At 38.6% G+C, this 13,879-nt stretch overlaps 1 protein-coding gene across 1 annotated transcript; it reads left to right on the plus strand.

The window, feature by feature from the left end:
* Nucleotides 1-886: 886 nt before the first annotated feature.
* On the plus strand, nucleotides 887-13,058 carry wdr35 (WD repeat domain 35). The gene is made up of 29 exons (XM_058091288.2): nucleotides 887-986; nucleotides 1,441-1,509; nucleotides 1,593-1,710; nucleotides 3,343-3,414; nucleotides 3,505-3,597; nucleotides 3,682-3,810; nucleotides 3,956-4,089; nucleotides 5,226-5,391; nucleotides 5,466-5,611; nucleotides 6,285-6,410; nucleotides 6,588-6,773; nucleotides 6,892-6,927; nucleotides 7,017-7,077; nucleotides 7,657-7,801; nucleotides 8,138-8,207; nucleotides 8,380-8,433; nucleotides 8,528-8,634; nucleotides 8,724-8,943; nucleotides 9,042-9,122; nucleotides 9,598-9,734; nucleotides 9,841-10,044; nucleotides 10,124-10,270; nucleotides 10,653-10,785; nucleotides 10,910-11,020; nucleotides 11,310-11,474; nucleotides 11,591-11,731; nucleotides 11,879-12,035; nucleotides 12,496-12,736; nucleotides 12,899-13,058. Exons 2-29 carry the CDS (start codon nucleotides 1,486-1,488, stop codon nucleotides 13,044-13,046), a joined length of 3,552 nt encoding a protein of 1,183 aa, XP_057947271.2. The 5' UTR covers nucleotides 887-986; nucleotides 1,441-1,485; the 3' UTR covers nucleotides 13,047-13,058.
* The last annotated feature ends 821 nt before the right edge of the window (nucleotides 13,059-13,879 follow it).

Here is a 13,879-nt window from a genome sequence, read left to right on the forward strand (position 1 = left end):
CGTCAATGGTAATAAAACTCAAATCTTTTAAGCAACAAGATGATTGTTCTAACCCTTTGGATTACAGCTGTACTATGCAGAGAAAAGGCCAAATTAAAGCCTGATCCAGTTGGCCTGCATACGTTATAGTTACATCACAGTTTAATGACGGAAATATGTAGCTAGTGACAAAGTATGCAACATATTATGCAATATTATGGTGCTTTTCTTGTAAGAGTTGTCAACGTTAAGGAAAGCGTGTTCAGTCTTTATTTATGGGTTATGTTAATTATATATGCACTGTACATACTGTAGTAGTTAGAACATGACATCAGCTCTGTTCTTGTATTTTATTAAAGAGTCTGAATTGTAACCTCATGTGTATGTATACAGTATACAGTGTATGTACTGTATCTTGTGTTATGTCACACAGCCATGGTGCACGCAGATGATGGTTTGGTTTTTCGTCATTTTGTACTTGATTCTTTGTAAACCCATAAGCTCATATTTTGGTGCTTTTGTTATAAAATAATCAGTTTCTCTAATTTGAACATATTGTCGGTGCTTGTTGAATAAATATTCTGAAACCATGAATAATTTTGTATTTTTCAACAACTTAACAATTCAGCAAATTAAAGAACACTGTTCATCCAGAGTATGTATGGTTTTTAGGATGTGTATAAATAAAAATAGACCAGAATATGGGAAAATACATTCATTCATTCATTCATATTTTTGTCTTTTTACAAAATAAAAAAATACCGTATATAAAAACATTAAGATCATAGTTCCATCCCTTTGATCCTTGATTGGTCGACATCTCATTGGAAATGCATTACAATAACTGTGTCGAATGGGTTGGCACAATAAAAACTACAAGTACCAGCAACGTGCTATTCTAGTAAGACTACAATTCCCAGCGTCACGTCACAGCGTGCAGTTGCTACGGACAACAGCAGAGAAGCTTCATCCTCCATGCTACATCCTGTGCAAAACGCCGCGAAACAGTTGAGTTGAAGTTGTTTTCTCGAATACATGTAAAATAACGGCACAATTTAAATCGTTAAGGCTGATAGGATGTTGTGTTTTTGCGAGGGAAAATGCCATTTTTGTTCGTAACTTATTGCATCGCGCTAGCTTAGGTTAGCTAGCTACGTATCGGCTAAAGTGACACTGAGTGGATGGGGCATACAGACGCTAATGTTTTAACTAACAATATTTACAAAGATATTCTCAAATTTGGGGTAGCCATCTATGATCCTGTTTCTGAATTAATTACGAACTATTTGCTGTGTTTGTCAATTGCTAGTGTTACTGCTCCCTGGATTTCTCACCAACCTCCTCCCATAGCTTAATATTCTCACAATTCACCATATCAAACGATAAATGTAACTGGCACTAGTTATTGTTTTAGTTCACACTTGCATCTGTTTTCATGTTATTCACAATGTTTTTCTCTAGTTGGCTGTCTCACGGTAGATTTCAACAGGCGTTCGTAAGGATATCATGTTTATCTACCTCAGCAAAAAGGTGAGCAGTTCACTGAGTGAACCTGACATTAACAGTAAATGAATGTAGGCACATGTTCATGTTACTATTATTTTGTTTTTTAGATTGCCATCCCCAACAGCGTTCACTTAAAATGTGTCTCCTGGAACAAAGACCAAGGCTTCATTGCCTGTGGAGGTGATGACGGTCTCTTAAAAGTGCTCAAACTTGAAACTCAGACAGGTAACAACCAGCAGTCCATATTGAGACCCTCTTTGCTTGTGCATGTTTTCTCGATGCTGCCAGACTGCTTCTTGTATCATATACAATAAATAATAAGTTTAGCTTGCAAGTGTATGCCCTTAAAAAGACACGGGCAGTCTGGAATATTTTTGTAGGTTTATTTAACAGAGAGAGAGCGAGTAAATATCACAAACATTTTGTATTGTTGTCTGACAAGCCACCAGTCAGTACACCATCACTACTCTACATGTGTAGTGCTGTCCCAAATTGATGACTGTTGTTGCACAGTTACTATACGTAGCGATTGCAATGTTTGTCCACTTCCTCGTATGCTTCTTATATCTTGTCTAAATATGAATTACAACCACTCAAGCTAGTCCCTCCCCTTTTGCTGGTGATGATGATTGACAGTGGTTAGGCTCCATCTGTACACTCACTATTTGGAACGTGTTGAATGCAGCATGTGGGTACTGAGGACACATTGCTTTTTTCCGTACCTATAGGTGAAAGCAACTATGTAGTCAAAATGTGTGAAAGTGTGCAAATTAAAACACAACCTTTGTGAGAAGAAACCTACCCCATAATTCTGGACTGTTCATTTCTTCTACTGTGTAGAGCAGGGGTAGGGAACCTATGGCTCACGAGCCAGATGTGGTTCTTGATGACTGCATCTGGCAATGCTGTTGGCAACAGCCAGTGCCAGCCCTCATTCTGATATTTTCCAGGTCAGACACCAAAACTCGATTATTATACTCGATAATATATTAGATTATTAGATAATGCTATCCTAACCAGGTCAAGAAGTAAACTTTCCTCCTTTAATTAAATAGTCAGCTAGCTAATTCTACAGAGCAAACCCTTTCGATAAAGAAGATGGCAAAAAGAACGATGATGAGTACCATGCAAAACTATGCAGCGCCAGAAGTCGCATCAATGGTAAGAAGTGTACAGTATTTTATTTATTATTGATTAACTTCAGTATAACAATGTTATTATAAATCATACATTTAGAGACTTATACTGTAAAAATTTTGGTCTTGCTTGAAAGTGCATGCATTTAGTTGCATTTGGTGTGAAAAATATTATATGGCCAAAAAGCCAAAAAGGTTCTCCCGCTGTTATAGAGTTTAATATGACACAGCACTGATATTCAAAAAACGTGAAATAAGTGTAGCCAAAGGTCACAAGGACAGCTTTCAGCATTGGCAGCCAGACAGTAAAGTCACTTTGTTCAGTTTACTGTTCACTTGCGCAGAATACGTCGATATCTAAAACGTGTTTTGGATTATTTGAGAGTGTTATGTAAGGTCCATGTGATAGAGATTTGAGAGTTTCCAAAACAATAGTTCACATAGTGTGTAATAAATCTTTTAAAACTCAAACCCAAAAGGCTTTTGGTGCTTTCCTGGTACCTTTGTATCAGACCCTGTAAGAAGAACTGGTACCACCTTGCCCACTCCAAGCTGGAGGAACAATAAAGAAACAGTAAAAATGCTGTGGTTACAACTACTCACAAATAGTATTACCACAAAGCTACTGTTCAGTCAGGCTTGTTTTACATTCGCCTCTCTGAGATTTTTTCCCAGTGCAATGATGCTGAGTCTTCTCTCCTTTATTGTGCTTTCTCAACAGATGATGCCAAACTTAAAGGACTTGCTGCGCCCAGTAATTTGTCATTGAACCAGACACTGGGGGGACATGTTGGTGAGTTACTTACAACATTTGACAAACAAGCGAGCGCAGGCACTGGGAAATAATAATAGGACTTTGTATAAACTCTACATACGCATCCAGGTGCAGTGCAAGTGGTCACATGGAATGAACAATATGAAAAACTGACAACAAGTGACCAGAACGGACTCATCATTGTATGGATTCTCCACAAAGGTGTTTGCAGACTCTTGAATATTATTGTTATTGTATTGTATAAGTGTTGCTTATATAAATGTTGTTAATACTTCTTTTGTGAAGGTGCATGGCACGAGGAGATGATTAACAACAGAAACAAGTCCGTGGTGAGGAGCATGAGTTGGAATGCTGATGGTCAAAAGATATGCATTGTCTATGAAGATGGGGCAGTCATTGTTGGCTCAGTCGATGGTAATTAGTTTCATAACTGAAAGATACTGCAATTAACCAGATTCATAACATTTTCCCAACTAGAGGTAGCACATGATCCCAACGTATTGCTTGCAACCTATTACTGCTTTGTTTGGAAAAATGCCTTTTTTTTCTGTCTCTCTAGGTAACCGGATTTGGGGAAAGGAGCTGAAAGGAAATCAGTTGGCTCATGTGGCATGGTCTCCAGACAGCAAAATCCTGCTCTTCGGCATGGCCAATGGGGAAGTGCAAATCTTTGATAATCATGGCAATTTCATAGTGAGTGCACACATGCAACACACATGTGCATACGTACATGTATATAGAAAAAAATATATAGTATAAACATTAGTGAACAAAAGATGAATAGAAGCAAAACAGGAGTTTTACACTTTATTAGTCTTGGGTCTCAAATGTTTTATGCAATCTGTTTAAGGTTCTTAAGTATGAAAGCAGATGCATTACAGTGCATCCACATATCTTCGTGGTGGAAGCTGTTTTCTCACATGGTCTTGTGATTCCAGCTCACAAGTTAACACAAGAGGAAGAGTCAATAAGGCCAAACAACATACTGCCCTGCAGTTGAGTTTGTTGACTAAACCATAAGATGAAAATAATAAACTAGAATAAATATCTACCACCTCAGTTCTTGTTATGAGTATTTAATTTAGGTTTGCATGCGAGAACATTTTAGCCTTTGGCCATTTATGGCCTTGTGTTGAATCCACAGGTAGATAACACAATAAGGTCAAACAACATATTGCACTGAAATTGATTTTGTTGACCAACCATAAGATAAAGAATCAAACAAATGGGAAAAATAATACTAATGAAAATAAGCAACTATGATAAATGTAACACGACTTAGCTCCATATCACCTGAGATCATAATATATAGTGATTAAAATGTGACAACATTTCTCATTCAGATTTATAAAATGTCTGGGACGATTATAAATAAATTAAGAAATCACACAATAAATGAAAATTAACTTGATAATTTTTCCTGCCTCCAAGAAGGTTCACTTTGTGCACTGGTTTCAGCACCTTGAACAACGGCATAAACGGAGTGAGCCCTTTTGTCAGTCTTACCGTCTCTTTATCACTGTGGCTGTAGGCAGGGTGCAGAAGAGTGTAGCCTAGTTTACGTAGTAGAAATAAAATTGCAATATATTGTCATATAGTTTTCATATTTTTTCCATTGTCCTTTTCTTTGAACTCATGTTAAACTCTCGTCTGGTTCTCATGCACCCAAATATAAATAGTGCAAGTGATTGTTCCAAAAAACTGTTGCGATCTCAAAATGTCTTTTGTCCACGTCAGAATTTTTGCCCCATTATTCCCATAACTGAGTCTATATGAACTAAGCTACTTCTCAACTAGCTTTTCTTATTTGTGTGTCCATTTTGTTCCAGATGAAATTGACCATCAGCTGCCTAACTAATGTGACGGGAGCTGTCAGGATAGCCGGTATCCACTGGTACGCAGGAACATGCGGTTATGTAGAACCCGATTGCCCGTGTCTTGCTATTTGTTTTCAGAATGGAAGATGTCAGATAATGCGTTACGAGACTGATGAAAGTAAGGCAAAATTTCCAGTTTACCCTTGCACTTTAGACATCACATCATTAAGCTATGCTGCATTTTATCTGCAGACCCAGTATGCATTGACACTTTGATGAACGTCGTCAGCGTTCAGTGGAACCATTGTGGTAGTGTGATTGCAGTGGCTGGTTCCCTGAAAGCATTGAATTCGGATGTAGAAATCAATGTGGTGCAGTTTTACACACCGTTTGGAGAAGTGAGTACGACGTTTTTATTCCTGTGTGTTTTGGTTTGATACATAGACTACTCAACTAATTAATGCCAATACACAATTAACACAGGTCACCTTTTTGGCTTTTTGAGTCTGCTCCTACTTTGACAGAGAGGTTGAGGACCAATTCTTAAACATGACACAGTTCAGATTTTTTTGTGGCTTAAGTAGAGGAATGTGGACTTCAAGTGTCTTCGGTGTATCTTTAATCAACCAATATCTGAATTGCTACCTACACCCAGATTACACTACCCTTGTTTTTTCAGTTTATTGATCCATTTTAATACCAGGTACATGTATAACGATTATAACCAAAATAACTTATAAGAGTTTAATTTAAGGGCTGATATCTAGCAATTTCCATGTTTTTCATGATAATAACCAAAATCAGTTCGTACATCAATAGCTATAAGCATTGTGCTGTTAAGAAATTAAACTCGCATGAGCTATTTTTGTTCTCATCATTACATTTGTCTAAATAAACATACCTTTAGTTGTGCCGGGCATTAAAATGAACTAGAAACTAAAGAAACAAGGGTGGTCTTATACATTATCATATTTATTATACTTCCATAGCCAGTGGTTGCCTTTTTAAATGTGTCGACTTACCTCATGGAAAAAATAAAATGATATATTCTCATCCACCATTTTAACACAGCACTTGAGAACCTTGAAAGTGCCTGGGAAGCAGATGACGGGAGTTGCCTGGGAAGGTGGAGGTTTGCGAATCAGCTTAGCTGTCGACTCCTACATCTATTTCGCAAACATCAGACCAGATTACAAGGTAAATGGCAACATTTGATGGCTTAAAAAACCCACAAAACTTAGACTAAAAACACAGACTAATAACCAGCATGAAGAATTATAAGGCAAGCTATTTTTGCACACCTAGCATGCTGTGTCTGGACATATGCTTATAATGATGATTACAAATCCCAATATCCTTTGTCTTTCTTACCAGTGGGGATACTGTTGCAGCACAGTGGTCTATGCCTTCACTAAGCCAGAGCGCCAAGATTACTGTGTGATCTTCTGGGATACTAAAAACAATGAAAAGTTTACCAAGTATGTCAAAAGCCTCATGTCTATTACCACCTCAGGGGACTTCTGTACTCTGGCTAGCAAGGCTGATGACACCCAGCCACAGGTATTAGCAAATTCACACTGTATGTTACCATATGTCACCGATATATATGTAATTTTTGCAGTACCACAAAAAGTAGTAGTATAGTACACTTTATCTGCTTTTTTTCATTTTTTTGCAGGGAAATGCTGACTTTGAGTCTGGGAGTAATGCAAAGGTAACATCATTCATGCTAATTAAAACCACTTTTGCTTAAATAAAAATCTTAAGTCCAACATTAAATATCTACTCATTTGTGTTTTTCAGTATGTCCTGATTCTGTGCAATTCAATTGGGACTCCGTTGGACTCAAAGTACATTGACATAAGTAAGTACCAACTGGAAGAGGTGTCTATAGTCTGGGCCTCCTGAAACTGCTGCCTCTGTGACCTGGACTTGGATAAACAAAAGAAAATGGATAAATGGATGGACACTGTATTTAATCCAAAGAACAGCATGGACCAGGATGTTGATGAATGACTTCAAGCCAATGTTCAAACTCACACCTTATGGATGGAGAAATGGTGGCCAGTGCTCAGTCTCCTTCTGCCCACAGTAACAACTCTCACTGACTCACAGCATTCTGTAGCCAATAGACAGTGCGCTGTGGCCGTTTTTATATATCACAAATATCCAGCATTCCATTTCAGCGTGGCATAGCCAAGTGTTTACTGAGGAGGTTGAGCCAAGATAGTTCAGTCTGAAGAGCTGTCTTCTAAAATAGGCTCCAAGTGTTGCAGCTTCTTAATAACAGGAGAATCGGGTAAACTGTCTCAGAGGCATCTGCATTTTCCATCGTATTTCTGTTTTGGTGTTTCTTTTGTGTAGTCAATAATGAATTTAAAGTTATATTTAAACAGAACATATAATCCACAAAAATAAATGTACCACTTATGTCCTTGTTTAGGTCCACTTTTTGTCACCATGACCAGGACACATGTGATCGCTGCATCTAAAGAGGCTTTCTACTTGTGGCAGTACAGAGTGGCGAATAAATTAACTGCCTTGGAGATTAACCAAGTAACCAGAACAAAGAAGGAGGGAAGGGAAAGGTGAGTTTTATTCTTGTATGTAATTGTTTTACTCAACATTTGGAACCGAATGGAGGTGAATCTTGACAGGACAACAAAAGGTTTTCAGAGTGTACTTGTGCCAAGACTGACACTACACATCAAGTCGGTCACGGAAAGTTACAGTGAGGCAATATAACCACAGACCAAGAGTTAGTGTCTGAAATCTGAAAGGAATTCATTCATCTACCTCCACTGCCACTGAGGCTCCAGACGGGGAAAACACTCTGCCAGCGCTAAGATAGCACCCGCACCAAAAGTCACCTCAGTGCAACTGTCTGATTTGATCTCATTTACTCCCACTTTCTGTCTTTCTAGGGTGTATCACATTGACAGCAGTCCAACCGGAGTCAGTGACAATGGAACAGACTTTACAAATGCCTTCACAGTAAGTGACATTGAGCTTCATTCACCAACAATTTCTGTTCTAACACTAACACTCCATATTTACAATATTTGCATACCGAATATGAATGCTTTCTCAGTGTATTAGTTGCATATGTTGACAAAATATCAAAAGTACACAAGTTACTTGCTGATATGTTTTGTATCTTTTAAAGGCAACAAGAGATCCTATCTGTTGTATTACAGCCACAGATAAAACATTAGTTGTGGTATGTACACCTGTGGTTCCGTTTCAATTCAATTTTTTTTATTGTTACGCAATACAAGGAATTAAATACATGTGGTTTATGTGTGTGCTCTCAGGGCCGTGAATCGGGTATCATCCACAGATACAGCCTGCCAAATGTTGTTCTCATCCAGAGATACACAATGAACAGAGCCCACCATCTTTCTCTAAACTGCAACTCCAGGCAAGTTCTGAACAATTGACTGTTCATTAGTACGGGAACATATTGGATCAAATCTTATGTTTGAATGTTTCATTCAATATTTCTTTCAGTCGCTTGGCCGTTATCGACATCTCAGGTGTGCTGACTTTGTTGGGCTTAGAAGTTTATGCATCCTCAGGTGATGCCACCGGTAGTCAGGCATCATTAGGGGATCCATCAAAGTTTGAACGTAAGGATGTTTGGGACATGAAGTGGGCAAAAGACAACCCTGATCTGTTTGCCATGATGGAGAAGACAAGGATGTATGTCTTCAGAAACCTCGACCCAGAAGTGAGTGATTTACTGCTTTTACATTTAATGTATACATTACATACCTGTGAGTTTATGTCTAAGCATAATTTCTCTGCTTTATGTCGACATGGAAATAGGAACCCATACAAACATCGGGATATATATGCAACTTTGAGGACCTTGAAATCAAATCGGTCCTGCTTGATGAAATCATGAAGGTATCGTTTTGCTCCTTAAATGTTAACAATTATATATGTTAGCTAGACCAGTGATTCTCAACTGGTGGGTTGCGACATTTAAGTGGGTCGCCGGTTTTGCCCCCCCAAAAGTTGTGTAATAATGACCCAATGTCCTTGAATGCACCCGAATGAGTGGTTTGCCTTGTTCATGGGCAACTTGGCTAAGCTTGAGCAGGAGGGGAAGGACACTGAGTGTGAAATGAACATGATATCCATCCGATACACAGCTAGATTGCCATCTGCTTGAGAAGAGCCACTATAAAGTGGAAAATGTTAAAATTCTATATTGACGTACTGTAATGCTTGCAACACGTTAGAAAGTAAGCACCACAATTTACCTAATTTGGTCAGCACTTGTCATTGAGGGGTGATACTGGGTCCCCAGGGCAAACCAGTTGAGAACCACTGAGGGATCATACAGATGTGTGATGCTGTATGAATGGTGTCTTTGTAGGACCCAATGTGGCCTAATAAAGACAACTTGATCAACTTTGAAATCCGTTCCTTGAGAGACAGCCGTGCTCTCATTGAAAAAGTGGGAATCACAGATGCTTCACAGTTCATTGAGGACAATCCCCACCCGAGACTCTGGTAAATGCATATACATGATTTCATGTGTCAGGTTAACTTTGATCATTCGGCTCTACTAATAACAGGTCATCAACATCTACCCTTCTGTCTATAATCAATCTGTCAGGCGACTGCTCGCTGAGGCAGCCCTCCAAAAATTAGACTTGAAAACAGCTGAGCAGGCGTTTGTCCGCTGCAAAGACAACCAGGGCATAGAGTTTGTCAAGCGCCTCGGTAACCTGCAGAGCGAGCCCATGAAGCAAGCAGAGGTGGCAGCCTACTTTAGCAGGTTTGAAGAAGCCGAGCGGATGTACTTGGACATGGACCGCAGGTATGGAACAATGGTTGTTCAAGATTGTGCAAGATTCTACTTTTTGTCATTTTATTGAAATGGTCATATCCTTTTCCAGGGATCTCGCCATTAGCCTTCGGATGAAGCTTGGAGACTGGTTTAGGGTGCTTCAGCTCCTGAAAACTGGTTCTGGGGACTGTGACGATGCTCTATTGGAGCAGGCTTACAATGCCATTGGAGACTACTTTGCTGACAGACAGAAATGGTATTGGAAATTGGAATAGAGCGGCTCTTTATTGCACATGCATTCTTATAATGTATTAATTAAAAGATACTGTAAGATATGCACTTAAAAGTTGCAAGGATATGTTAATATGTTTCTCAATATAACTTTTAGACAGAGCTCTTGATCTACTGCTGCTGTATTTTTTATTTATAAATCCTTCACAGTCTTCATCGCAACTGACTTGTTATTTTTGTAAAGGCAGAATTTGTGATACAGCTCTTGCAATCAAAATAAATATAATTTTTCCGGTTGCAATAAATGTATCACCTTGGTACAATAATGCCCTTTAGCTTTCGCAGCAAAAAAAAAATACTAATAATAATTATCACTTCCTTCAGTTAACACTTATTTTCCTCTGAAGGGCAAATGCGGTGCAATACTACCTTCAGGGCCGCCACCAGGAGAAGCTGGCAGAATGTTACTACATGTTGGAGGACTATGATAACCTTGACAAACTCACCAATTCCCTCCCAGAAAACCATAAACTTTTGCCGGTAAGCTAAATGTCAAGTACTGACCTTTAACCCGAGCACAGTTTCAGACTGCGCCGTCTCTAAATGTTTGGTGCAAGTCGAGTGTGAGGGATGGCTACTGACTTTTGCCACCTCTGTGCCATAGGAGATTGGGCAGATGTTTACTACTGTGGGCATGTGCGAACAGGCTGTCAACGCCTACCTTAAGTGTAACCAGCCCAAAGCTGCTGTTGACACGTGTGTCCATCTAAACCAGGTGAGAGACAGTGTAGCATCAGAGCTCTTTTTGGATGTCAGCAGCCACTGTGGCACTTACTGTCCTCCCACCTGTGTCCACTTCATGAGTGATATTTAGCTCGGTCCTGTGAATACTGTTCTTGCACCTTACTGTCACAATACAAATGTATATATTTGCCATAACTCAATGACAAATGTGTGTACAGATTCAATAACTTGGATTTCAGTTATAAAGCAAAAAAATGTATTCTATCCAAATCAATTCCAATATCACAATCTTGTCTTGTTTCTTTCTTCTTTAACCTTAGTGGAACAAAGCAGTTGAACTTGCCAGGACCCACAACATGAAGGAGATTAAACCTCTTCTTTCCAAGTATGCATCACATCTCCTTGAGAAGAACAACATTTTGGAGGCAGTGGAATTGTATCAGAAAGCTCACCATTTTCTTGATGCCGCCAAACTTATATTTAAGGTATGTTAACTTGCTTGGTTATACTACTGACCTTTTTGTGGTTTTACAGATGTATTTCTATTTAAATGTGTTTGTGTATGGATCACAATGTGATATTTGTTGGCTGCTGTTCCCAGATAGCAGATGAGGAGGCCAAGAAAAGGACTCGGCCACAGCGGGTGAAGAAGTTGTATGTGCTGGCTGCTCGACTTGTAGAAAATCATCATGAGCAGAAGAAGACGTCGCAGCAGAGTAAAACCAAAGGGAAGAAGTCAGAGGTAGATAATATATGTTATATAGTCTAGGTCACTCTGCTGTATGATGTTTTAGCTATTTTTTGAAATATTCTTTATAGATAGTGGTAAAAAAAATGTGTTCCTATAGAGTACTTCTTTAGCTTTCATTTTTAACTTTGCTTTTATTAGGCAACATTTGCACTCGCTGGACTTTTGGAAGAAGACGCCACATCTTCTGACAATCATGTTCTGGACAACGCGTGGCGAGGGGCAGAGGCGTATCACTTCTTTCTGCTTGCTCAAAGGCAACTCTATGAAGGGTACACTGAGAATGCCATGCACACAGGTAAACACAAGTAAAGCTATTTAATATTATTTGTTTTTAGACGTTTCAAAAATGACATAGGGAAATTAACATACAATATATAGTTTTATAATATTGCATATATAATTTTAGTTGTTATAATTCAATACTTGAGACACCCAACTCACGAGACGAAACGATCCACCAGTCAACATAAAATTTATAAAATTCCATAAAATTTCATCGTGGCCACCAGCCGCCCCCCAGTCATGCCTCCTACAACCCACCACTAATAGATTACAGTCCTGTGGGACAACACCATTGCTCATCATAATATAAAACAATACCATTAAGTTTCTAATGCTGAGATCACTTATTATCATATCTTGACAAAGAGATAATTCGAACTTCACTCATAGCATCTAAATCAATGTTAGCCTGCTGTACTGATCAAACAAGTTCAAACATTGGGACATAAACATTGTTTCTTCCATCTTTAAAGCCCTTCACCTCCGTGAGTATGAGGACATCATCCCTGCAGTGGAGATCTATTCCCTTCTTGCCATCTGTTCAGCAGCCAACAGGGCCTTTGGCACATGCTCACAGGCCTTCATCAAGCTGGAGTCTCTGGAGAGTCTGGACCAGGAGCAACGGCTACAGTATGAAGATCTGGCCATGGAGATCTTCACCAAGCATACACCAAAAGACAGCCGCAAGCTGGAGCTCGATGCTGCATCAGAAGGGTGAGAAACGGAAGAAAACTAAGAGGATTTGGTTCAATCAGTAATAATGACGCCATCCAAAGAGCACCTGCCAACACTAGCATGAAGCTAATTTAAATTGACACGTTAATCTTAAATTTGTCTCCCTTTATTGTCTCTGATGTATTTATTTTTCTCTTTTAGGGTGGAAAAGTTACCCACCTGCATTGTGACGGGTCTCCCCATCCAGGACTACCACTTTTGGATGTGCAGCGAGTGCAAGCACTGTGCTCAAAGCCATGAGATCGGCAAATATAACTACTGCCCGCTTTGTCACAGTCGTATAGGCTGAATTTCATTCTCTCTTTTTCTTTATTTACTCATTTTTATCCCAGAGGAAAATTTTATTTTTCAAAATGTAATTCAGTATATTTTTGTACTGCATGCATTATTCCACATAAAACAATCAACATACAGTACTTTATATAAAAGAGATTAGATGATATTGTTCATTTCCATTCTTGTTGAGAAGTGTTACATGTGTAAGAAAGAAGGTACTATTATGTGCCGTGCTGCTGCCCATACAATACTTCATCAGATTATCTAGTGTACTGTCACTACAAAAAAGAAAACTTTGTTTTTCCTTCAAAAAACCAAAAAAAACCAAAAACACCAATAGGTGTTTGTACATTTTATGTTAAATTCATACATAATTTCAGGACCGATGTCCAGGGGGAAAGTGTTTCTTGAGAAACAAGTTGAAGTAACGGCAATATGCGGCATGTACAAGTAGTTTTACCATCCAGATCTGGCGAAATAAAGCCCCAAAAAACAAGTGAGATTAAATACATAACACATCATTTTATATTATTTTTGTCTCAGGTAGGTACTCCATTGATGTTTGTAAATTACATTTTAGCACTTTCATACTGAAAATAAAATGTGACATTTTGATGAAATTATATTTGTTTTTTCTCAGATGATCTGAAAAAAAAGTAGGTGCAGATGGTCCCCAAGATGCTTTACAATGACCTACTGATCATAACACTCCTTGGCTGCCATCTACTGTCGACAGGTGGTATTTATTTAATAACAATATGCCTTTATGAATAATAATACACCAATTAAATGTTCAAATTGAATTCAAACTACGATTGAATGTGTTTAATCAGACACAATCTTATT

Source organism: Doryrhamphus excisus, linkage group LG14 (assembly GCF_037039965.1).
Source record: "Doryrhamphus excisus strain RoL-2023G ecotype Guam linkage group LG14, RoL_Dexc_Guam_v1.1, whole genome shotgun sequence".
Taxonomy (NCBI): domain Eukaryota; kingdom Metazoa; phylum Chordata; class Actinopteri; order Syngnathiformes; family Syngnathidae; genus Doryrhamphus; species Doryrhamphus excisus.

Coding starts and splice junctions, on each gene's coding strand:
- wdr35 (XM_058091288.2), top strand. CDS start 1,486: ATGTTTATCTACCTCAGCAAAAAG. Junction 8,434..8,527: donor CAGATAAAACATTAGTTGTG/GTATGTACACCT, acceptor GTGTGCTCTCAG/GGCCGTGAATCGGGTATCAT. Junction 11,021..11,309: donor CGTGTGTCCATCTAAACCAG/GTGAGAGACAGT, acceptor CTTTAACCTTAG/TGGAACAAAGCAGTTGAACT.